The sequence below is a fragment of the Taurulus bubalis genome (genome assembly GCF_910589615.1).
Source record: "Taurulus bubalis genome assembly, chromosome: 14".
In the NCBI taxonomy this organism is placed as follows: domain Eukaryota; kingdom Metazoa; phylum Chordata; class Actinopteri; order Perciformes; family Cottidae; genus Taurulus; species Taurulus bubalis.
In genome coordinates this window covers 25034941-25059743 of record NC_136602.1, presented here as the reverse complement: position 1 = coordinate 25059743, position 24803 = coordinate 25034941, and the positions used below count along the sequence as shown (strand labels likewise).

Here is a 24803-nt window from a genome sequence, read left to right as displayed (position 1 = left end):
TATAAAGACCCAAATAAAGAGGGCCAAGCTAATTTAACTTAGTGGCCAAACGGTGGAATTACAGGATCACGTGACGCCATGGGGCCCAAAAGACTTTTCATCATGAAAGAGAAGTCTGTAAATTTTTTCGGGGAGTCAGCCTTTCAATACAAAGACATGAAAAGCCCTTATTTAAATCACTAAGTCTTGAAGGTTGAGAGTTCTTTTCCTTCCTCTGTTCATTCAAATGAGAACGAGGCTGGACTGGCTGGGAGGCGGGGCTAAAGGAAACGCTCGTGCGCTTGCTCTAAGGACCCCATGGATGCTGAAGATAACCACGAGATCCGAGGAAATATATACATATTGTATGTCATTTCCAGTAAATATCACAATTAGGGCTGGGCACGTTAACGCATTTTACTATTAACAATGTTAATTATTTGATCGTGTATTAACTTGTTTTATTTGTTTTGCTTAATGCCGCACACAGGTGCTGCACTTTAAATCTCTCCCAGACGGCGTAGTTCAGACCTGGGCATCTTACGGCTCTCCCAGTCCGGCCCGCGTGAGGTCAATCAAAAAAGAAAAAGAAATAAATAAGATGCACGCCATAAATGCTTTTACTCTGAAGGCGATTTACATATGCGCGCGCGCGCTTACGCAGCCTCAGCGACCGGCTTGTTGCCAACAGGCTGACGCACGTCTTGTTCTTTAGTTTCTGTCCTCAGCGAGCAGCGGGTGCTGCCGCGAGCCGCTCCGCCTCACAGAGCGCTCCAGAGTGAACATTAATCGCGCAAAGCCGGCGCTGAGATACCTGTCAGCTGTTCTTCACATCTCCACCTCATTCAACCAGACTTCAGTGCACTTGTTCAAGACAACACAGACTGGACTTTTCTCACCGAGTAAGAAAAACTGAACTGAACAAGGGACCCTTACTACTGAACATGACAAAAGAAAGAGTGGCTTGTCCCTCACAGGGACCCTTACTACTGAACATGACAAAAGAAGGAGTGGCTTGTCCCTCACAGGGACCCTTACTACTGAACATGACAAAAGAAAGAGTGGCTTGTCCCTCACAGGGACCCTTACTACTGAACATGACAAAAGAAGGAGGGGCTTGTCCCTCACAGGGACCCTTACTACTGAACATGACAGAAGGAGTGGCTTGTCCCTCACAGGGACCCTTACTACTGAACATGACAGAAGGAGGGGCTTGTCCCTCACGGGGACCCTTACTACTGAACATGACAAAAGAAGGAGGGGCTTGTCCCTCACAGGGACCCTTACTACTGAACATGACAAAAGAAGGAGTGGCTTGTCCCTCACAGGGACCCTTACTACTGAACATGACAGAAGGAGGGGCTTGTCCCTCACAGGGACCCTTACTACTGAACATGACAAAAGGAGTGGCTTGTCCCTCACAGGGACCCTTACTACTGAACATGACAAAAGAAGGAGTGGCTTGTCCCTCACAGGGACCCTTACTACTGAACATGACAAAAGAAGGAGTGGCTTGTCCCTCACAGGGACCCTTACTACTGAACATGACAGAAGGAGTGGCTTGTCCCTCACAGGGATCCTTACTACTGAACATGACAGAAGGAGGGGCTTGTCCCTCACAGGGATCCTTACTACTGAACATGACAAAAGAAGGAGGGGCTTGTCCCTCACGGGGACCCTTACTACTGAACATGACAAAAGAAGGAGTGGCTTGTCCCTCACAGGGACCCTTACTACTGAACATGACAAAAGAAGGAGGGGCTTGTCCCTCACAGGGACCCTTACTACTGAACATGACAAAAGAAGGAGTGGCTTGTCCCTCACAGGGACCCTTACTACTGAACATGACAAAAGAAGGAGTGGCTTGTCCCTCACAGGGACCCTTACTACTGAACATGACAGAAGGAGTGGCTTGTCCCTCACAGGGATCCTTACTACCTTGAATTCTAGAAGAAAACGATCTCAGATGCTTCCTCGATTAACAGAGGAAACCTTGACAAATTGAAGAAGATGGCGTTGTGTTTTAGCAGCAAAACTATATCTCAACCTTTGTTTACAAATTCTTGGATTTTACTGCTTGAGTCCAAGTCATATTTCTACGGTTGTGTGGTAACGTCTTTCCAAACAGATGCGTCTTCGTAAAAACCTTCCTATTTAAAACATTTCCACAAACAATATCACGCTGACATCGGCGTGCTACTCGTCCAAAGTGTTTAAAATAGTAATAATACTGTGAAAAAAATAAGCCTTCAACATGGGTTACATGAACATCAATACACATGAAAGGAATATTTCAGTAACCTCAAAAATGTATAAATGCATGACATCCCCAAAACAATGAGCCTCTTCTATAAATAAAAACAAGCCCACAGCAGATGTATGTTCTCTTTTAATTAAACAATTATGTATTTAAGGGTATAAAACAAGTTCCTTGGGTTGGCTTCATTTACATCATGTCAGAGAGAGATATATAAACATGACTATTTTCTAAAAGACATGATCTGTTTGACAGTCTTTTTTAATTTGCAATTAAGCATCAACCTTTATATCACACCAGAAATAACCAGGGTATTGATTAATGAGCACCTCTGCAGCTAGTGACCGGCTTTGTCAGTTGATTGAGCTTTGTATTTATATTTTATTACAATGACTGATCATCTGATGTGCTTCGGTCAGATAGCAACAGTAGGATCTTGCTTCTGTCTCAATACATGCCAGTATCACTGATATCCACCCTCAGGACCGCTTCACCAGAGTCCGACATGGAGGCGCTGACGATAGCATAGTCGCCCTCATAAGAGATGCAGGAGCCGTCGGCCTTTGCTCTGACGAAGTTGTTTTCACTTCCGTTGTACATGGCGTCGTAAAGATCAAAGTCGCAGTTGATCCCCCTGTCAAAGATCCCCACGGCAAACCAGTTGGAGTAGAGGTTTCGGTCGTAGGGCACGGAGAACATGACGGCCATGGAGTGGCTGTAGTCGTTCATGTCGGCGTTGAAAAGGTCGTAGGTGAAGACGCAGACGGAGCCGGTCGCACTGCCGCTGTGCTTGTTGAACAATGCAGTGCCGTTAGAGCAGGGACCCACCATGGGGGGCAGGGGGACCTCACAGCAGCCGCTCTCCATGAACACCCTGCAGAGGGGATAGAACACATGACCTCAGTGAACACCCTGCAGAGGGGATAGAACACATGACCTCTCAGTGAACACCCTGCAGAGAGAGGGACAGAACACATGACCTCTCAGTGAACACCCTGCAGAGAGAGGGACAGAACACATGACCTCTCAGTGAACACCCTGCAGAGAGAGGGACAGAACACATGACCTCTCAGTGAACACCCTGCAGAGAGAGGGACAGAACACATGACCTCTCAGTGAACACCCTGCAGAGAGAGGGACAGAACACATGACCTCTCAGTGAACACCCTGCAGAGGGGGATAGAACATATGACCTCAGTGAACACCCTGCAGAGGGGATAGAACATATGACCTCTCAGTGAACACCCTGCAGAGAGAGGGATAGAACACATGACCTCTCAGTGAACACCCTGCAGAGAGAGGGATAGAACACATGACCTCTCAGTGAACACCCTGCAGAGAGAGGGATAGAACACATGACCTCTCAGTGAACACCCTGCAGAGGGGATAGAACACATGACCTCTCAGTGAACACCCTGCAGAGGGGATAGAACACATGACCTCTCAGTGAACACCCTGCAGAGAGAGGGACAGAACACATGACCTCTCAGTGAACACCCTGCAGAGGGGATAGAACACATGACCTCTCAGTGAACACCCTGCAGAGAGTGGCTGGCAGAGGTGGCTTTTTAAGAATTAGTTAAACAATGGCGACGGAAGTAGGCGACCAATATCTTAGTTTATACCACAGTCTACATCCAGTTAGTCAGACCGTATGCTCTTTACTAGAGAAGGTGGGTGTACTCGTGAAAGGAGGCACACCCATGCTTTCTAAAATTAATACTGTATTTAAAAAAAAAAAAAGGTGCTGCACTGCAAATAGCAGCTCTACAATGAAATAAGATGTTACCCATTTGATAATCTATATATATATATATATATAGCGATCATGTTGATCTTTTTGGCAGGCAGCCACAAATATATCAATGAAAGAAAAACACTAATCTACTGTATTTTCAGATTTAAGAGGGGACATTCAAGACTTTCTGAGCTCCATCTTCAGCCACAATAAGAGTGTAAACATATAGTCAAACATAGAGTTGTACATTTGGCTTTTGTAGAATGTAGTGCGTTATCCATGTGTACTTGTATGGCACACTTTTTGCTTTATTGTCCGTATATGTGCTAATCGGAACAATTAACTGACGGTATTTCCCACACATTTACCTCAGAGGGCTTTTACAATCCGTAGAACACAACATACTGGTGAGAAGGGGTGGAGGAAAAACCCCACACAGCAAATGATATCCACGCAGGAATAAACCTCATGAATCCCTAATGTCTACTCTCTAAAAGTCACACGAGTACTTACCTTTTTGGAGGGAAAAGAAGAAGCTAAAGCAGTCGTTGGCGTTGACAGAGCGATGGTCCAGGTCTCCGGCAGGATGTGGTGGTCAAGTCACGTTCTACTTGAGCCGCTCACACACCAGGTTTTATTGACTCAGGTAATCAGGACCTTCAGGCACCAGTTGCCTCCCTCGTTATCTCCTGTCTAGTATCAGCTGTTCCCGGACCTCGCCAACACCTTATCACCATGAAATGATTGGATCAGAGTGTTTACATCAACGTTCGCTCTTATTTGGACCTTCTTTTGTTGCAACCTTTTAAAAAAGGTATCCGCTGTTTGTACAGGGCGTCCCCCAGGAGGGTGAGACTGACGGGCCGCCGCGATCACTGGGTAACACTACAACACCAAGTATGAGGAGGAGCAATACGCTGATGAATTGACTCACCATGAAATGAGACTACTGCTTAGTGAACAGTAGTTGCCATAAGATAACAAAGAGTTTCTATCAGCAGACCGTTGCATTAATGGTATTTGCAGTCGCAGTAATCAGTGAACTGGAATGGAGAATGCGTCAGAGCTCCAGCAGCCTGTGCTCTGTGTATTAGCAGTTTCAGTATGCACGGTTTCCTTCAGGGCACAAGTACTGAGGCCCAATATCTGTAACCAGAAAAACTGAAAATATTTCAAAGACATACTGTCAACCGTCAAAGTAATCTCTTTCATAGTCATTCTTAACTTGAAACCAATAGAAAAGGCCCTTTCCTCGAAAATGTCATCCCCAAACTAAAAAGGGTGTATCTCTGCAACCACTAGGGCTGTTTGAATAATGTTGGTGTTATAATAAAAGGTACACATGTGAGATGTTGTTCAGATGTATAAATATCAGTCTATATGTTACTAGGTAAGAGTGAATGAAGATGACACACAGAAAAACATGAAAAGATTTCAGGTCCGCCTATAAAAAAATCACTTTCAGGATGATTATTTCTTTGAAATGATGCAGCTGTAAGGTCCAACTCTAACCCAAATCATAGCTCAACATGTGAACATTCTCTAACCCAAATCATAGCTCAACATGTGAACATTCTCTAACCCAAATCATAACACAAATGTGAACATTCTCTAACCCAAATCATAGTTCAACATGTGAACATTCTCTAACCCAAATCATAACACAAATGTGAACATTCTCTAACCCAAATCATAGCTCAACATGTGAACATTCTCTAACCCAAATCATAACACAACATGTGAACATTCTCTAACCCAAATCATAGTTCAATATGTGAACATTCTCTAACCCAAATCATAACTCAATATGTGAACATTCTCTAACCCAGATCATAGCTCAATATGTGAACATTCTCTAACCCAAATCATAACACAATATGTGAACATTCTCTAACCCAGATCATAGCTCAATATGTGAACATTCTCTAACCCAAATCATAACACAATATGTGAACATTCTCTAACCCAAATCATAACACAATATGTGAACATTCTCTAACCCAGATCATAACTCAATATGTGAACATTCTCTCTGCAAAGGTTGACTTTGATAAAGTGAAGCAGAACAAAGTAACAGAGGGTTTAGAACAGAGAACATTCAGACGAGGACTCCAAAATTTGCATTTGCGCACATCTGTGACATTTGAATTTTCTCATGTACCAAACCATATACTTCACTTGTATATTACTTATGGTGTTCAATACATCCAAATACAGCAGTTCTGGGCTTTTTTTCTTCTTCATAAAACAAACTATGATTTACAGTTTTATATGACAATCGCTCAGCCTGGTTTCTAAAAGGTTAACTTCTTCAATGTAGAGATGGTGCAGTCAGCATAACAAAGACTCTGCTGTGATGTCAGCTGACCCATGGCGGTGAAGTATCGGTCCCTGATCCCTGGCAGTAGTCTGGTGCTGCTCTTTGATCGGGGCTCAGTGAACGGTAACGTCTTTAAACCCCCGGCCGCTCCCGTCAGCCACGAGCCGCGTTTACAACGGAAACGTCTCCATAATAAAAACACCCTTTGACAGACTCTCTAGACCTCTCTCCATGATTCATTCACACACACACACACACACACACACACACACACACACACACACACACACACACACACACACACACACACACACACACACACACTATATATATGGCCCAAGCTACAGGCAAGCCACAGCTCTAGGTGTGTTACTCAGTGTTTCTTCTTAACTCTGACTCATCGGATGACTCTGCAGTTATTGGGTATTAATGGTGGACAGCAGTGGGAGTACAGGGACCTGGTGGCCAGTCAGGTCCCATTTATCTACGTTATGTATTTATTGAGGCGGCGGTGGCTCAGGGTTGGGCGGGTTGTCCTTTAATCACAAGGTGGGCTGGGATCCCAGGCTCTTAGTTACTTTTTTACATTGAATAGGGAAACATGGAAGAAACCTCAGCTAGCGCCAAGGAGAGCGATCCCTCTCCCAGGGCAGACGGACATGCAGTAGATGTTGTGTGCACAGAATAAACACACACTAATATTACAATGTAGACATTGTCAAGCAGCTTCCAGGTGTTACCAAGCAGACGGAGACACATGACCTCCAGCGTGTAACGTAGGAAGAGGACGCACTGCACAAACACACGAGAAGCACATCAAACAAGCACACAGAGCCAGCTTTGTGGCAACACTGAGGCTGTTTACTGGAAAGAACAGAGCAGACTCTTCTTCCTCAGGAAACTCGGGCCATTTATCATTTCCATTTCATCTTGTGTGCAACAAGATGTGGCAGATTTCTTCACCAGTATGTAGCTGTAAGTCTAATCTTCCTCGATGGGGCGCTGGCATCACAGCCAGCGACCAGCACAAAGAGACCAGAAAGGTCAGCTCTGTTCTGGGAGCCGTTAGAGGTGGTGGAGGAGAGGATGCTGCACAAAGTGCATCATGGGAAACGCCTCCCATCCTCTTCACGACCTGCTGGTCAACCAGCGGAAGACTTTAGCCTCACGCCTCCCTGAATAACGGACTGAAGACTCACCCTGGACATCCTATTTAAATGATCTGAGCATGACTACGCTGCTATTTGACAGTAACACGCTGCATTTCATTCTGCCCTCCTTGTGCTTCGTCCACCTCACAGCGTTACACTTACGTACATCAAAATCCTCTCAATCATTTAAGCTGTTGGCGATAAATATTTTATAGCTTTTTGCACATTATTTATGATTAAGAAAGTACTTCTATCTAACTGTCTGTCTCTAGCTCTCTCTCATAACATGCTAATTTTTCCAACATCGTCCATTAGCGATGCACAGGTCATGGTTTTTCCGTTATGAGAGTCCGTCCTAACCGACCCGAATGTTTCTGTAAGTTATTGAAAACATACTTGGATATACTGCGTTGTCATTTATTGACCGTGATACTTTCTAGAAAGACCCGTGCATCCCTACCGGTCTTATAGGATTGTTCTAACTTCCATGGGATATTGTCATAATTTGCAAAGAGCTTGTTGGTCTCCACAGATCCCAAGTGTCCGTGTCTTAATGTGATGCTGTTTGGGTTTTGCTGGGGTTGGGCGGGGCGGTCTCAGAGGGCTGACCCTGTCTCTCTGTATTGCTGACATGATGCCCGGCAGGAAAAGGTATGGACGCCCTGTCAGACGGCCTGTCATGCTTACTGTGGTTCATCCTGTGTTCAACCTGACTGACCTCACCGCTCATGTGCATTTTGGTTTGGCCGAGCTACTTTGGTGCATGCTTTATTGTTTATTTAAGTATTTGCAAGTGGCAGTTTTTCTTTAATTTCCAGCTCTCCATTTGGTGCCAGTGTGTTGTGTTTTGGTATTGACGTGTGAAAAGCTTGATTTATTATTTCCCTTTGACCATCCTCACCTTGTCTGAGTGTGTCCCATGCCTCAGCAGTTAAACACTTCCTTCATCCTCTCCAGATACCAACCAGGCTCTGCGGCTCTGTCTGGGCACCAAGGCCACCGGGGCAGAGTTCGGAGCCGTCTCTGCCCTCAGCATCAACCACGACTGCTCGCGGCTTCTCTGCGGCTTCGCCAAAGGACAGGTAGACGTCGTAGATATACTCTCACACACTCACACACTCACGTACCACTGTGTTGACCGGGCGTCAGAAAAGACAGAAGCAGAGAGAATGCCGAGAAGAGCAGTGCATTAGAAAACACTGCCTCACTGCATGTGCAGCATTGACATAATAGTGTTAAAGTAGCTTAAGCCAAATATCACAATGTGAAAATGACAGGAATAGTATATTAAATAAATGATCAATGACAATTAAATACATTTTCTGTCAATTAAATAACTCACCATTTCAGAACTGCATATTTATCAAAGTTCCAAACTCAACAGCAGTATTTATTATTATAATTATTATTAATAATAATTTTTAGAATTATTATTCATTGGAATTGACGAGAAAAGACAATTGTTGTTGTTCTTCTTGTTCTTCTTGTTCTTCTTCTTTTTGTCCTTCTTCCCCTTGTTCTTTTTGTTCTCCTTCTTCTTTTTGTTCTTATTCCCATTGTTCTTCTTGTCCTTCTTGTTCTTGTTCTTCTTCCCCTTCTTCTTCTTGTTCTTCTTGTTCTTGTTCTTCTTCCCCTTCTTCTTCTTGTTCTTCTTGTTCTTGTTCTTCTTCCCCTTCTTCTTGTTCTTCTTGTTCTTCTTGTTCTTCTTCCCCTTCTTCTTGTTCTTCTTGTTCTTCTTCCCCTTCTTCTTCTTGTTCTTCTTGTTCTTGTTCTTCTTCCCCTTCTTCTTGTTCTTCTTGTTCTTCTTGTTCTTCTTCCCCTTCTTCTTGTTCTTCTTGTTCTTCTTCCCCTTCTTCTTCTTGTTCTTCTTCCCCTTCTTCTTGTTCTTCTTGTTCTTCTTCCCCTTCTTCTTCTTGTTCTTCTTGTTCTTGTTCTTCTTCCCCTTCTTCTTGTCCTTCTTGTCCTTCTTGTTCTTCTTCCCCTTCTTCTTCTTGTTCTTCTTGTTCTTGTTCTTCTTCCCCTTCTTCTTGTCCTTCTTGTTCTTCTTCCCCTTCTTCTTCTTGTCCTTCTTGTTCTTCTTCCCCTTCTTCTTCTTGTTCTTCTTCTTGTTCTTCTTCCCCTTGTTCTTCTTGTCCTTCTTGTTCTTCTTGTTCTTGTTCTTCTTCCTCTTCTTCTTGTTCTTGTTCTTGTTCTCCTTCTTCTTGTTCTTCTTGTTCTTGTTCTTCTTGTTCTGTTTCTTCTTGTTCTCCTTCTTGTTGCTCTTCTTTGTGTTGTAGTTGTAGTTCTTGTTCTCCTTCTTCTTGTTCTTGTTCTCCTTGTTGTTGTTCTTGTTCTCCTTGTTCTTGTTGTTGTTGTTCTCCTTGTTGTTGTTGTTGTTGTTGTTCTTCTTCTACGTCCTTAACAGTCGTTCTCGCTCCATGTGTCTCTGTCTGAATGATTAGATCACAATGTGGGATCTCGCCAGTGGGAAGCTCCTGAGGACCATCACTGATGCCCACCCTCCAGGGACAGCTATACTGCATGTGAAGGTACACACACACACACACACTCACACTCACACACACACTGTGGTGTAGTGCCTCCAGTCACTGCTCTTTCCCGATACACACTCACACAATGAAGCACATTTGCTCGTCACACACACTCATAAATTGCTCTCTTGAGTTGGATCCCTGGTGCTCTTAAATCCCTGTGTGTGTGTCATTAGTTCACAGAGGACCCGACTCTTGCCGTGTGCAATGACAGCGGAGGATCAGTTTTCGAGCTTTCTTTCAGGTAAATTAAATCTGTATTGCCAATGTGTGATATTGGGATTGTAACATAACTTAATAATTAAGAACTTCCATGGCCTTGTTGGTTTCCTATAACGACACTGATGTGCTCTATTATGCACTCACCGCATGTAGACTGTAGATTTAAAGCGTAAAGTGTTGTTGTTGAAAGGTGAGCTTTTTAAGATGTTTGGATATCTGTTTTTTATGTGTTTAAACCATATCAATGGGAAGTAGCAGAAAAAAGATCTGTCAAGCAATAATACATGAGAATGTGAAATGGTTAAATGTTGCACTCCAATCTGAAAGTATAGGAGTGGGTATGTTTGACCTCAGTTACATTCACTGCCTTTCTCTGGGAACCCTCACTGGTCTCTGTTCCTAGTATACTAGTAATAATTCACTAAAACTATACACACCTTAAAGATTGACACACACAAGCAAGTTTGGATTTTAATTATAGAAATGTGTCTCAAACAGAAGCAAAATGTGTGTCAGATAATAATACGGTTCCACAATAATACTCATTATATATCATTTCACTATATTTATGCTATTCATTGTTTGTGTTGTTAAATGTAGCCCATAGAGTCAGATGTATAAACCAAACAACATATTTATTCTGTGGTCATTACACATTTAATTGGATCAAGTCATTTTACATGTGTGTAGAACAATAGTGTGTTTTCTCTCTGTTCACATAGAAGGTTGTGTTGCATCACATGTTGATTATCCAAACAATCTACAGAATTAAACAGCATCATCAGAACACAGCAGCAAGAACACACAAGTTACCTGACACACACACACACACACCCCCCCTCCCTTAATGTCCCCTCATGACTACAGTCCTGTCCTCCTCGGTCCTCAGGCGGGTGATGGGGATGCGGTCCTGTGACTCTCGGTGTCTCTTCAGCGGCTCCAAAGGGGAAGTCTGCTGCGTTGAACCTCTGCGCGCTCCTCCAGACTTCAGAGAGCATCCCATCATGCACTACTCTCTGCTGGCCATGGCCTCGCTCACCAAGGTGTGCAAACACCGCTGCGCTCAGTTGTGGCTGGAATCTCTACTTTTATGAATTCATTCTTGTACTCGTTCAATTTGGGACACCGCCTCAGTTTAGGAGGTTATTCAATAAATAAATGTATTAAACAAACTTAAACAGTCTCATAATACATCGATCTTTAGTTTCTGCTCTGAAGAAATATTCCCAACAACTTTGGTGATAAATTAAACTTTTATTTGTAATCAAACTTAATAAATTAGATAATAAATGGCACATAACTGAATATCAGAATCCTGTGAATGACATGAGATCGGTCAGTAAGAACAAATAGAACAGACGAAGTTGTCATATTGACATGTAAGGTGAGTCCAGTGAGTCACGACGTCAGCTCGGTTATTGAGTAACTTTCCTCAGGACTTTCCTCAGTCTATACCCCGAGACGTTGTGATGCTGGGTGTGAGCAGCTCCTGTGAGGCCCCGCCCCGTCTTTAGTGGAGGGCCACACACTCCTCACGACTCAGTCATCCTCCATCCTCTGCTCATCCACGGTGGGTAAAGTGTGTGACGTTTCTTTCACCAGATCCTGGTCATTGGACTAAAGCCCTCGCTGAAAGTCTGGATGACTTTTCCCTACAGCAAGGTCAGTATATGTGTCCTGTTGGTCCAGATTCATTCATACTATGTCATATTTAAATACTTTACACCCCGGGGGTGTGACAAGTATCGCACAGCGGGAAGTATTCAGCTTTATTGACCACTGTGAGCATTTGGAACATTCATTGATGAGACTCGAATAACCAGGGTGCGGTGTGATGCCTTGTCTCTCACAGTCGGATCCGTCCAGTGTTCCTCAGCTGGCCTGGCAGTTTGTTCCAGTTCAGAAGACGGTCAACCCCATCCTGGCTTTCTGTAAAGGAGATACAGTCCACTTCCTCCTGGTATCGGCTCCTTTCCCCCTGAACAAAACACACAATCAACACAAAAGGAGTCCTGTTTGTTGGTTAGGGTCAGGATACCTCATTCACCTGGACGTTGTTTCCAGACACTCTCACATAGTTGTTTTCTACATGTAAATCAGGCGCTATCTTCTGCTTTTGCATTATAGTAATGGTACAATAAAACATGTCCAGTTTAACTAAACCTAACTGACTTGAAGGCTCAAATAAGAGACTGATGGGTCTGGTTGTAAGAGTTGTGTAGAAGCTGTAATGTAGTGTTCCCCAGACGTCTTCATGCTAAACTGCTGTGTGTTTTCTCAGTGTGTGTTTTAATGCTCCGCTTGCTTGTTCAGGTGAAGAAGGAGGAGACGGGGACCATCCACGTCATCAAACAGAGACAACTCCACCTGAGCTGTGACATCATCAGCCTGAGTGTGAGTACAAGTCTGCTGGAGCCCCAAGGGAGCTCCCAAAAACTGTCCCAAAACTGTTGGCTATAAATAATCCGGGCTAAAGCAATGTAGTGTGAACGAGGGAGAGAGCCAGGAGGGACGGTCTCACACTATAATCAGTGTTTGTGGAGGTCTCTCTGGCTGACTTTTTGAGCCCTTGAGCGCCCTCCTTAAGTCTGCAACTGCTTTCTTAAGGGAATCTGCAATGTTTAGCCTTGTGACTGTATAACGGTGGAGACGGCGTCATGCTACTCTCCCTGTGGCTGTGACAGACCTGCCCCTGGAACAAAGACAGGCCTCTTCATGTCACAGGGATTGACCTCCTCAATGTGCAAGGGGAGCTGCATGACAGTGCTTCATTAAGTCTAGAATTAGCACCAGGTACGATGTGAATAAAGGCAAATGTGTTTTTACTGTCAGAGGATGACTCGTTGGATGACTCGTTGAATGACTCGTTGGATGACTCGTTGTCCTCCTGCCTCCATGTCTCTGCAGTGGATCAACAGCCGCACGCTGGTTCTCGTAGACAGCCATGAGAAGCTGCAGGTCGTGGACCGGCCCAGCCAGGAGGTTTTGGAGACTGTGGACTTGGAGCAGGTGCAGCTGGTCTACAACAGCCGACATTTCAAATCGCTGGCAACTGGAGGGAATGTGTCCCAGGCTCTGGTGAGGGTTAGCCGGAACAGGATCAGAAGTCACATTCACATTTATCGGGTCAGAGGTCAATTTACAATAAATGTTCCATAGTTCACTTCATAGCGATAGTGCGAAGGAATTGGATTTGAAAGGTAAGAAGTAGTGATCATAAATAATTTGCTCAAGTTTAAAGTAGATAGGTACCAATACCACTTCTTTCACATCCTGTACAAGAACTTACATTTAGGTACTTGTGGGACTTACGTGGTAGTGGTACTGGTTGTAGTTGTATCTGAGTAGTTTCACAAGTACAAGTACATGAGCACATAGTACATGAGCACATAGTACATGAGCACAGTATCAGAATAAAAGCTCTGACTACGTTGCTGTTTTTTGCACTCTTGGAAATAAAGATGCTAACTAGAACCACATTGGGTTCTTTGGCTTGTTCCACCTGGAACCCTTTCTGAGGGTTCTATAAGGAACCCAACATAAAGACTTATACCTAGAACCATCTGTGAAAAGTTCCACCCAAAACCCATATGAGAGGACCTCCAGACGACCTTCTGTGGTTCCAACCACAACTTTTTCCTTCAAAAAAATGAAAAGGCGTTGTAATGAAATCCCTTTGTCTTACGAAGAAGCTTTGCAAAGCCTTTCTTCACAAGCGGGTTCTTCAGGTGTGAATGATTCTGGGCAGAACTCCAGCCCCAAGGTGAAGCCATTCATATCTGATCTCCAGTGTGATGGTCTCATTTTGACATTTTGACCTGTGCATTTCTTCTGGTCTTCTTCTGTGTGTGTCTAACGGTGTGTGTGTGTTCTCCAGGCTTTAGTCGGAGAGAAGGCCTGCTACCAGTCGGTGTCGAGCTACGCAGGACAGATCGTCTACTTGGGAACCAAGGTACTGTGTTGTAACCGCTGTGGCTTGTAGTAAATAGTAAAAAGACAATATTCTGACCAGATCCTAAAGACAAGAATCACAACACAAACCAATAAACTACCAAACAGTAACAACAACAAACTACTCTGGTGGTGGTAATGATATAACAGATGTAATAATGAAATAATGATGAGATTGTCTGTGAAAATAAAAAGTGTCTCATGTTTGAGTCTGCAGTTGTTTTTCATCATCGTTATATATATTCTATATATTCTCTTGTGTTGCAGTCGGCTCACATCATGGCTCTAAGGAACTGGAGAGAGGTATGTATGAGTCTGTAGCATCATGTACCTGCATATGTCTTTGTTTTGTTGCTGCCGTAGGCTAGTGTCTGTCCACGCACACACACGTAACCTGGTGGGTTAACAGAGAAAACCTTTAGTGACAAATAGACTACCGTTTCATCACATCGTCCTCCAGATGGTTGAAGTGAAAACCCTCAGTCAGACGATGCATATAACTTGTATGAGGGAATCATTTTTATATGAATCCGAAACTGTGCATATCCCACGGAGGACGCAGAGCAGTGGGAGCAGCGTTTGTGTTTCCTGTTACTGGTTGACACACATCAGCACAAAGTCACTTTTTACTACATATTACAATTAGGGGTGACAGATATGAATATTTCCTATACTGGGTAGTGACACCTCGTAACCTGCAGCGATTTCATGTTGCACATACCACACCCTGCTTTAACATTGGCTGAGCTGGACATAATTAACTGGGTAACATTAGCAGAGCTAGACATAATTAACTGGGTAACATTAGCAGAGCTAGACATAATTAACTGGGTAACATTAGCAGAGCTAGACATAATTAACTGGGTAACATTAGCAGAGCTAGACATCATTAACTGGGTAACATTGGTAGAGCTGGACATAATTAACTGGGTAACATTGGTAGAGCTAGACATCATTAACTGGGTAACATTGGTAGAGCTACACATCATTAACTGGGTAACATTAGCAGAGCTAGACATAATTAACTGGGTAACATTAGCAGAGCCAGACATCATTAACTGGGTAACATTAGCAGAGCTAGACATAATTAACTAGGTAACATTGGTAGAGCTAGACATAATTAACTGGGTAACATTAGCAGAGCTAGACATAATTAACTGGGTAACATTAGCAGAGCTAGACATCATTAACTGGGTAACATTAGCAGAGCTAGACATCATTAACTAGGTAACATTAGCAGAGCTAGACATCATTAACTAGGTAACATTGGTAGAGCTAGACATCATTAACTAGGTAACATTAGCAGAGCTAGACATCATTAACTAGGTAACATTGGTAGAGCTAGACATCATTAACTAGGTAACATTAGCAGAGCTAGACATCATTACTGGGTAACATCGGGTTAGCATCAGTCGACCACCTGGTCCCTGAGCGTCTGCGTCTGTGTGTCCAGCGTTTAGACTGCCTGCTGAAGCAGGAGCACTTCGTTGAGGCTCTCTCTCTGGCCTGGTCCTTCCACGAGGGCACTGCTAAAGCTGTGGTCGGTGCGTATAACACATTTATAACACATCCATGTTATTGTTTCAGTTATTATTCTGCTTTAGTTCAAATCTTTTGCAATTGAGCCTGAATGTACATTTTTTATAAACAGTAGTTTGACAAAAATAAAATCCTTATTCAAGGTTCACTTTCTATCTTTGCCTCGTTATCATAACCTAATATCACATAATAACAGTCATTTGGGGAATTATGTTCTAATGGAAGTTTTTCTGAGAGCTGTTGAAAGGTATAGTGACTAATAGTCTATTGGCCTGGTTTAAAATGGATACTGCAGGAGGAACGCAGTAGTTTCTGTAAGTTCTGTTTTAGTCCAGAGGCGTTCTGAAGAAGCTGCTGGTGGGAAGTCTGCCTGTAAAGGTCTGAGGATCTTCTCTGAAATAGCAAACCTCAGTCATGTGAAGGCCAAGCGTCAAACTCTGACACATCATGAAGTGGCCACTTCAACCCCTAAAGACCCACAATGCTAAAGCTGTGTGACTTGTGTTGATTCCAGGCCTGTTGGGAGATCCAGTGAAAAAGAAAGGAGTTGTAAGCGACAAGGTGAGAACACAAACCCGCTGCGGTGAAGCTGTGCTGGACGCTGGACTCCATCATGAACCCGTGACTCTCTGTGTGTGCAGATGGTGGAGATCCTCTTCCAGCTGGCAGAGCACGCTCTGAAGAAGTGTCCAGAACAAGGCAAGATCCAGGTGCTGGAGCAGCACTTCCACGTAAGCTAACCAGCCTCCTGGAACGAACCGGCCATCGTCCCGCCTGCCACAGAGTCAGCACAGTCACAGCTCACCCACACCGAGTCGCTTATCGCTTACGATGCTCCAAACAATCCTGCTTTGTTATTGAATTGAACGTTGAAACAGAAATTATAGATGTTTGTGTTGCGATCAGTGGCTGAAATAGTTCCTTCAATGTTGGCCACCCCTCTAGAAACTCCTTATGCAGATGATGTTATAGCCTTTCAATGTAAAAGCAAACAAGTTATTACATTTAATGCAGGTCGGGAGAGTTTGGGGGCAACTTTTGGATAACAAATAGATCCTCTGTGTGTTCAGGATGTGGTTCCGGTCCTGGTGGATTACTGCCTGCTGCTGAAGAGGGCGTGAGTATACATGCAGTCAGACACGCTCACATCCAGTGAAGACAGAAGTAAGAAGATCCACTTTGTCCACAGTGAATAGCAGGATGCATTCGTCATAATACACGATCTTGCTCAAATTAAAAAACTATTTCTGTGTATTTAATTTAACAAAGCATGAATTTGGATGGATGCACAATTGTTCCAACAAGTTTAAACTCCTTAACAAAACAAGCCTACAATGTTGATTTTAAGTATGAGTTAATTCCATGTTCACACTGATTTATTACAAGCGGAGCAGGAGCAGTAAACGCCTTCATGTGTGACCTGCAGGGGCATCAGATCATGTGTCCTGCAGCACTTTATGTTCATGCATCTTTTCTTATATATAATAATATATCATATTATATATATATATATATATATATATATATATATATATATATATATATATATATATACTTCTCCATGCTGCCCCTCCCTCTGGAACTCTCTCTCCATCCCCTCAGATGTTCTCCATCACTCCCCACTTTCTAAACGGAACTTAAAACTCATTTATTTAAATCTGCATTTAACCTGTGATGCTAGTTTTTAATTTTTCACTATTGTCATCTTTCTTGTTTTATTGTTTGTCTCTACCATATAAAGTGCCTCGAGTACCTTTAAAGCGCTATACAAATACAATTTATTATTATTATTATTATTAATGACAGAAGGTGTGAGCCTCACCAGATCTCTCTGTGACCGTTTCACTTTAACCTAAACAAGTCGTTCAATTGTGTGAATAAGAACACTGAAGTAGTAGTTATGTGATACAAAAATAATATATTTATAAATAAGCTACTGTTAACTATTTTTGCTGATCATCAACTGTCATCAACAAGACCATCTGATTGTGTGTGTGTGTGTGTGTGTGTGTGTGTGTGTGTGTGTGTGTGTGTGTGTGTGTGTGTGTGTGTGTGCAGCGACCTGATGTTCAACCAGCTGTACGCTCAGCTGGTGGAGAGCACGGTGGCTAAAGGCGTCTTTCTGGAGTCGCTGGAGTCGTACATCGTGGCTGACCGTCTCGGTCACCTGACCACGCCCATCATGAGGGACCTCCTGGCCCATTACCATAGCAACGGCATGATGGACAGCCTGGAGAGATGCATCGTCCACCTGGACGTGACCAGCCTGGACATACAGCAGGTGTGTGTCCGCGCACAGCCAGGAGCGCATGCAGAGTGAATAATGCCCTCAGAAACAGATGCTTCTAGCGTCACTCAGTAAACGTCTTCTGTCTGTTTGAAGGTGGTTCAAGTCTGCTGGGAAAACCAACTCTATGATGCCATGATCTACGTGTTCAACAGCGGCATGAATGACTACATTACACCTATGGAGGTAGGAGTTTCCTCATGGAGAGTCCATGATTTCAGACGGACTGAAATGGAAATGTGTTTCTAAAGTACAAACCTCTGACCTTGTCACTCTCATGAGACGAGCTGCTTGAGGCTCTTCGTTTGGGTTTGGTTACCTCATTTCCTAAAAAAAAAGCTTTGAGAAGCAGAGGTTGCTTCGGGGGAGGGGAGGTAAATGGTGTTGATACAGAATAATGTGTTACATGCAGCCCACAACACACTGAATGTCTTGTTAAGAGCACAGTCAGCAGCTTTTTGACTGCTCTTATCAAATATTCACACTGTTTTTCCAGGGTTCTTACAGTCATGGAGTTTTAAAATGTTTATTTCCAGGCCTGGAAAAGTCCTTGAAAAAAATAAACTCCCAAAAGTTTAGTAAAAGTCATTTAAATGTGTTATATTCATGTGTTCATGACGTTCATTTACGCTGAGTTTGAAATAATGAATATGCTTTTAAAAGAAAGACTCAAAATATAAGCAGGCATACATACAGGCATCTATATAAATGTTTATTCTTTTAATCAAACTATTGTCTCATTCATTTGTGTCATTTAAGGTTTACTGTATGCTTTGTGTTCTCATTGTTAGTTTAAATACTACATTTACTCACTTTTTACTGTTTACACCCAGACTTCACTAAATGACATTTGGTTTATAGTCATGAAACCCACTGGTCAGAATGTGTCTGAACCCTGTTTTTAGTCAACAGGAACACTTAACAGGAGCTGTACATCAGGTCTGGAACAATATTTATCATAATTGTTAACTTCATGTTTTATTTCAGAAACTCTTTGCAGTGATTGGCCCACAGATCCGAGCGGGGCGGAGCCTAAAAGGTAAGGCAGGAAAGCACGCAGCCCAGAGTTTAAGTTTAGAAAAGCACATTAAGAAGTTAAACTCTGCTCCTTTTCTCCTGGGACAGATGAGGAAGTGGTGATGGGGAACAAACTGCTGGTGTTCATTAGGTAAGTTCACACGGATGTTCGTTCATCGAAGTGAATCAGGCTTCATATAGCTGACATGATTGTTCGACATTCCTTGTTAATACTTATAGTTTACCCTACAACATACTTAGTACTCGTGAAGGAGAAAGAAATCACAAAATGCAGCGACACGTAGATTTTGATGCAAACAGATGAAATTGGCCAAAATTTATGAATTTCAAAAGAAATGAAGTTAACTTCAAACTTTGAGTTTAGTTTTTGCATTCAAACCTGTATTTGTGTGTGTGTGTGTGTGTGTGTGTGTGTGTGTGTGTGTATGTGTGTGTGTGTAGCTGCTGTCTAGCAGGAAGGGCATATCCACTTGGAGAGATCCCTGAAGATCTTGTGGTTCAAGTCAAGAACCAGGTATGTACAGGCTAATTGTTTGACAAACATCAGGGCGTGTGTGTGTGTGTGTGTGTGTGTGTGTGTGTTAATTGTTCTCCAGAGTTCAGGATGGAAATGCGAAAGGTTTTTTAGTCACTATTTTTTAGCCCTAATGATTAAATATGGTTAAAACAGTACAGAGTATTTTCGCCCGCTACTATGAATCCTGTTTCGGTCTTCATTGTTGTAATGCTACTGACGTCACACTGACACTTCCTGTGTGTGCTAAACACATGTGCCTTTCAAAATAAGAGCACACTGACTCCACCAAAATGTGTAGTTACCGCCTCGTGTTTTCTTCCACATGTGTGTTGCTATTGTGTCATCTGAAGAATGACACAAGCCTTTATTATATGCTAGTGGGCTAATGCCGTGTGTGTGTGTGTGTGTGTGTGTGTGTCAGGTGTTTGAGTTCCTCATCCGTCTCCATTCAGCCGACTCGCTGGAGGAGGAGGAGGTCTTCCCGTTTATTCGTACTCTCCTCCACTTTGATACCCGGGAGTTCCTCAACGTCCTCGCCATGGTGAGATCTCCTCAGGAACCCTTGTTATGCTGATGTGTGTGTTTGGCATCTTGAACACCTTATAGTAAGCCATTCATCTGAAGCAGAAATACTAACCCACAACCATATGACTCAGGAGAAAACAAGCTGGTTTTGAATGATACCTTTGTGTATATGCTGCAGTGTAGTCTGTGCTGCTCTTGTTCTTCGTCACAGCTGACACAGCTCTTGACTAGCTGCTGAACAAAATGCTTCATTTAGCATTTAGCATTTCCCTCAGGAGTCGGCGGAGAGCAAAAACAGAGCTAAAAGAGAGGGAGTATTTCATTTACATCCATCAAATACTCAGAAACATGACTCCTAATGAATGATAATGTTGATGTGATTGGCCCACTACCACTACCAGCTACAACCCATACAGCCTGCCTGCACATGGCTCTGGTGGCTAGCAGCTAACCATGCTAACAGTCCAAACATGGTCGTGACAGATCTAACAGTTTTTACCTGAGGGGAGCCAGAGGATGGGTGTTAAGCTTCTACGACAACCCCGTGAAAACCCCGTGAAAACCCCGTGGACGGCGTTATCAGCGCTACCCGCCTGATGGACGCCGTACTGGTGTCGGCATTGTAGTTTTTAAACGATACCCAGTCCTCACTAACATGCACTTAAAGAAGCCGGCCCTGCTATTCATACAAAGCACAGAGAAACTTAATGATCTACGATTCCAAATCAGCACCGGAACTGTGATTTTGATTGGTAAAAGTATAGAATCAGAAAACTAAATGTTGTCATGCGTTTCATGTTGAAACAATAGTGCTGTGGAACGCGTTCTCCATAAGGCTGTGCAAAAAGACTTTAAATAAATAATCACAATCTGAATAAAAGTACAATTTGAATTTGACCAAAAATAAAATAAAAAAACACAACAAATGCTTTTGTTATGTTCACGGTATAAACGTTAACTTGTTGTTGTGACAATAAAGAGTCTTGAATAGTCATTTTCAGGTTTTCAATCGTCTTTCGGTGTTGAAGCTCTGTGATTGGTGGGACTCGGCTCCAAAGGGGCGGGACTACCATGGCTACATTTATGACTCACAGACATTTATTTCTGGGATCCATCTATAGTTTAATTGTTGGATTAAAGGTTATTAGTCTAGTTTTGGTAGAATCTGCGTTTTCATTTTCCTTCTTAGAAAGCAGAACCGTCACCTTTGAAAGGTGAGATTAGCTTTTGTTGTTTTCTGTCATTTAAGATGTGGTTCTCACTTCCTTCTAGACATTTGAAGACTTTAAGAACGATAAGCAGGCCCTTGAGTATCAGCAGAGGATAGTGGACATCTTACTTCAGGTGAGACCCGGTTCTCCTTCCATGTTGTGTTGGTTTCTCATGGTTGTTGATAGTGAGGCAGCATGCAGCCTAAAGAGAGGCTCAGTCATCGTTTACAGCACAAACCTCAGTTGGTGCTAGAATATTAAAATTGTTTTTTTCTTTTCATGACACAACATTCCTGCATTCCTTTGACCCAACATCCCACTCAGGCAGCATTTATCTCATTGAAAGGCTCCATGTCAAAACAGTAGCTGATCGTGTCTCTGTTATCAAAATTAAAATGGCCGATACGCTATTAATTAATATAATTTACTACTGTAACAGTTTTTCTTTCTCTTTATTTTGAACATAACAATGTCCTTCTGGTGACCCAGGTGATGGTGGACAACCCGGACTTCACTCCATCCCAGGTGGGCGGGCTCTTCACCTTTCTGGCTCGCCAGTTGGCCAAGCCAGACAACACGCTCTTTGTGAACAGGAAGCTCTTTGATCAGGTAACCAATCAGATCTCCCCAAAACCTCCAGTGTTTCACTATAGATGATGTTACTGTGATGCTCTCTCTCAGGTGTGGCTGCTTGCAGAGACAGTGCAGGCAAAGCTACCGTGCGGGTGCACACTAAAATAAACAATAAACAAATGAATACATGAAATACATTTTAAACACAATGCAGTGCTTTGTTCAGATAGTTGAGGTAAAGAGATGAGATAATAAAGCACATTAAACATAAACTGGTGTATTTGTCATGGTGAGAGCTTCTCTGTGTTTTCTGATGATGATGATGATGATGATGATGATGATGATGATGATGGGCTTGTTGGGTCACACTGCGTTACTAATAAAGCCAAAACAGAGCCAGGGCAGCAGAGGTGTTGCATTTGAATGCATCACAATGAAGCCGTTATAAGTGAAGCGTGTGCAACAATAAGCACAAAGTAAACAGATGGCGGAGGTCAAGGTCATCTGCAGGTACAGAGGGGATTTCAACCACTTCAAATGTTACAATTCACCGTTTCCCTCTTTGTCAAATGTTTAAATGAAAGAATCCTAATTTCACCACAACCTTTATTACATAGTATATCATATATAATATATTTCCATTGATATTGTTTCACATAACAACTCATTGTACTGACACCATGATATTAAAGCTTATATTTGGGTCTCAAACAGTTTGTTTGTGCTGATCACAGAGTTACCGACGCAAACAGAAAGTGTTATGAGAGCTGGCCTCGGGTACCACTCGCCTCCATCGCTGCTCTTCCTGTCTCTTCAGGTTCTGGAGTTCCTGTGTTGCCCTGACGACGACTCCAGACACACTGAGAGGCAGCAGGTTAGCTCTCTCTCCCTCTCTCTCATGTCTGCAGTCTGTTTGTGTTTTCACACCATGTGGTGGTGTCCCTGTCTTTGCTCTGACCGGTCTGCAGGTGTTGCTGGAGCTCCTGCAGGTCGGGGGTGTGGTCCAGTTTGATGAAGGAAGGCTGTTGGCTCTGGCGGAGAAGGCCAAGTTGTCAGTATCTCACCGTCTTCTACCTTTGTGTAGTTTTCATGCATTTCTTTAAGCGGCCCAATACGTTGTACCTTCTGATGGTTGTGATCTTACACACTTGGTCCAACTTATGCAAACTGGAGCTCCCATATTCCATGGATGAAAATCACCATCAGTGTCACTGTCTCTGCTGTTTGATGCAGTTAGTGAACAGCAGGTCTATCGGAGCTGATGAGTCTGAACCAAACTGTACATGTTGATGTGTTTTCCCATAAAACCAAAACTATTTAAAAAGAGGCTGAAAAGTTCCATGGAGATGAAGTGACGTGCAGAGTTGGTCATAATGTCCTCTGCTCACTATGAGACACCTTTTACACCACACATAGTAGTTCATATAACATATTGATGATTAGTGCAGTTTTAACATATCTGTATATATATATATATATATATATATATATATATATATGTAACTTCAGTTATAAGTCACTATTATTATTGACATTATCGTTGTTATTATTGCACTCCTTCATGTCTTTGTGTCTCTTGCCCTCCAGCTACCAGATCTGTGAGTTTCTTTATGAGAAGAAACATTTATACGACAGGATCCTTGATTGCTACCTGAGAGACCCCATCAGAAAGGTACTAGAGCATTATGTCTTTAGGTTTATCAAACTATACATGTATTTGGTTGATATTTGGTGAATTTGAATGTGTGCATCGACGGACACATCGGCTATCGGCCTTTTTTTGTGCGTCGCTGGTTGTTTACGGTCCGATTAGCAGCTTGAGATGTGAGAGCGGAGCTGAGGCCGACGTGTGGACAGCTGGTTTCACGAGGAGTTCACAAGCTCTTTGAGACCGAGACTAATCAAACTCACGGTCAGAGGATGGACGGTGGGTTCTGCCTCTGCTGTTCGTCTGCATTCAAATAGATCCTGCTGGAAGCTGATTGGTCAATGCTTCTCAAACCACAAACAGAAACCAGAACGCTTGTGTGTGTGCGTGTGTGTGTGTGTGTGTGTGTGTCAGGGGGAGATCTTCAGCTACATCCACAACCTGCTGTCCATGCCCGGCTACAGCCCCGAGGAGAAGGAAGCCGTCAGAGACAAAGTCCTTCAACACGTCGAGGTCAGAGCAAACAGTGAATCAACTCTTTCATAAGAATACTTGTTTTGTTTTAATGCAATGATCTACTTTTTGCATCAAGACCATTTACAAATGCAAGGACAGAGCTGACGTAGGACGTTCTCCCCGTATGTCTGGATTGTGTTAGCATTAGCATACGGACCTCTGAAAATGAGATCGTCATGGTTTTATCAAACATGAAGTATAGTACTACCTACATAGTACTACCTACATAGTACTACCTACATAGTTATACCTACATAGTACTACCTACGTAGTACTACCTACGTAGTACTACCTACGTAGTACTACCTACGTAGTTATACCTACATAGTACTACCTACATAGTACTACCTACGTAGTAATATCTACATAGTACTACCTACATAGTACTACCTACATAGTACTACCTACGTAGTACTACCTACGTAGTACTACCTACGTAGTACTACCTGCAAAGTACTACCTGCAAAGTACTACCTGCGTAGTAATACCTGCGTAGTAATACCTACATAGTACTACCTACGTAGTACTACCTACATAGTACTACCTACGTAGTAATACCTGCAAAGTACTACCTACGTAGTAATACCTACGTAGTACTACCTACGTAGTACTACCTGCAAAGTACTACCTACGTAGTACTACGTAGGTAGTAATACCTACGTAGTACTACGTAGGTAGTAATACCTACGTAGTACTACCTACGTAGTACTACCTACGTAGTACTACCTACGTAGTAATACCTGCAAAGTACTACCTGCAAAGTACTACCTACGTAGTAATACCTACGTAGTAATACCTAC

General features: G+C 43.0%; 2 protein-coding genes across 2 annotated transcripts in view; one reads left to right on the top strand and one right to left on the bottom strand.

Annotated features, from left to right (window-relative positions):
- vps8 (VPS8 subunit of CORVET complex) overlaps positions 1-24803 on the top strand; it is a 38401-nt gene that overhangs the window by 5646 nt on the left and 7952 nt on the right. Inside the window, exons 7-32 of the mRNA XM_079229419.1 lie at positions 8403-8527; positions 9887-9973; positions 10153-10220; positions 11088-11241; positions 11801-11860; positions 12051-12158; positions 12512-12592; positions 13106-13276; positions 14076-14150; positions 14417-14452; positions 15603-15693; positions 16203-16249; positions 16330-16419; positions 16759-16805; positions 17747-17969; positions 18072-18161; positions 18963-19014; positions 19101-19143; positions 19455-19527; positions 19952-20071; positions 21328-21399; positions 21756-21875; positions 22657-22713; positions 22808-22890; positions 23427-23511; positions 23902-24000. Of these exons, the coding sequence (XP_079085545.1) occupies positions 8403-8527; positions 9887-9973; positions 10153-10220; positions 11088-11241; positions 11801-11860; positions 12051-12158; positions 12512-12592; positions 13106-13276; positions 14076-14150; positions 14417-14452; positions 15603-15693; positions 16203-16249; positions 16330-16419; positions 16759-16805; positions 17747-17969; positions 18072-18161; positions 18963-19014; positions 19101-19143; positions 19455-19527; positions 19952-20071; positions 21328-21399; positions 21756-21875; positions 22657-22713; positions 22808-22890; positions 23427-23511; positions 23902-24000 (2357 nt within the window). The remainder of the gene's footprint in view (positions 1-8402; positions 8528-9886; positions 9974-10152; positions 10221-11087; positions 11242-11800; positions 11861-12050; positions 12159-12511; positions 12593-13105; positions 13277-14075; positions 14151-14416; positions 14453-15602; positions 15694-16202; positions 16250-16329; positions 16420-16758; positions 16806-17746; positions 17970-18071; positions 18162-18962; positions 19015-19100; positions 19144-19454; positions 19528-19951; positions 20072-21327; positions 21400-21755; positions 21876-22656; positions 22714-22807; positions 22891-23426; positions 23512-23901; positions 24001-24803) is intronic.
- Positions 2684-8366, bottom strand: LOC306746479 (DELTA-stichotoxin-Hmg2b-like; the record flags this gene model as incomplete). The annotated part of the gene is made up of 2 exons (XM_079229396.1): positions 2684-3110; positions 8347-8366. The coding sequence occupies 2 exons, from the start codon at positions 8364-8366 to the stop codon at positions 2684-2686; spliced, it is 447 nt and encodes a 148-aa protein (XP_079085522.1).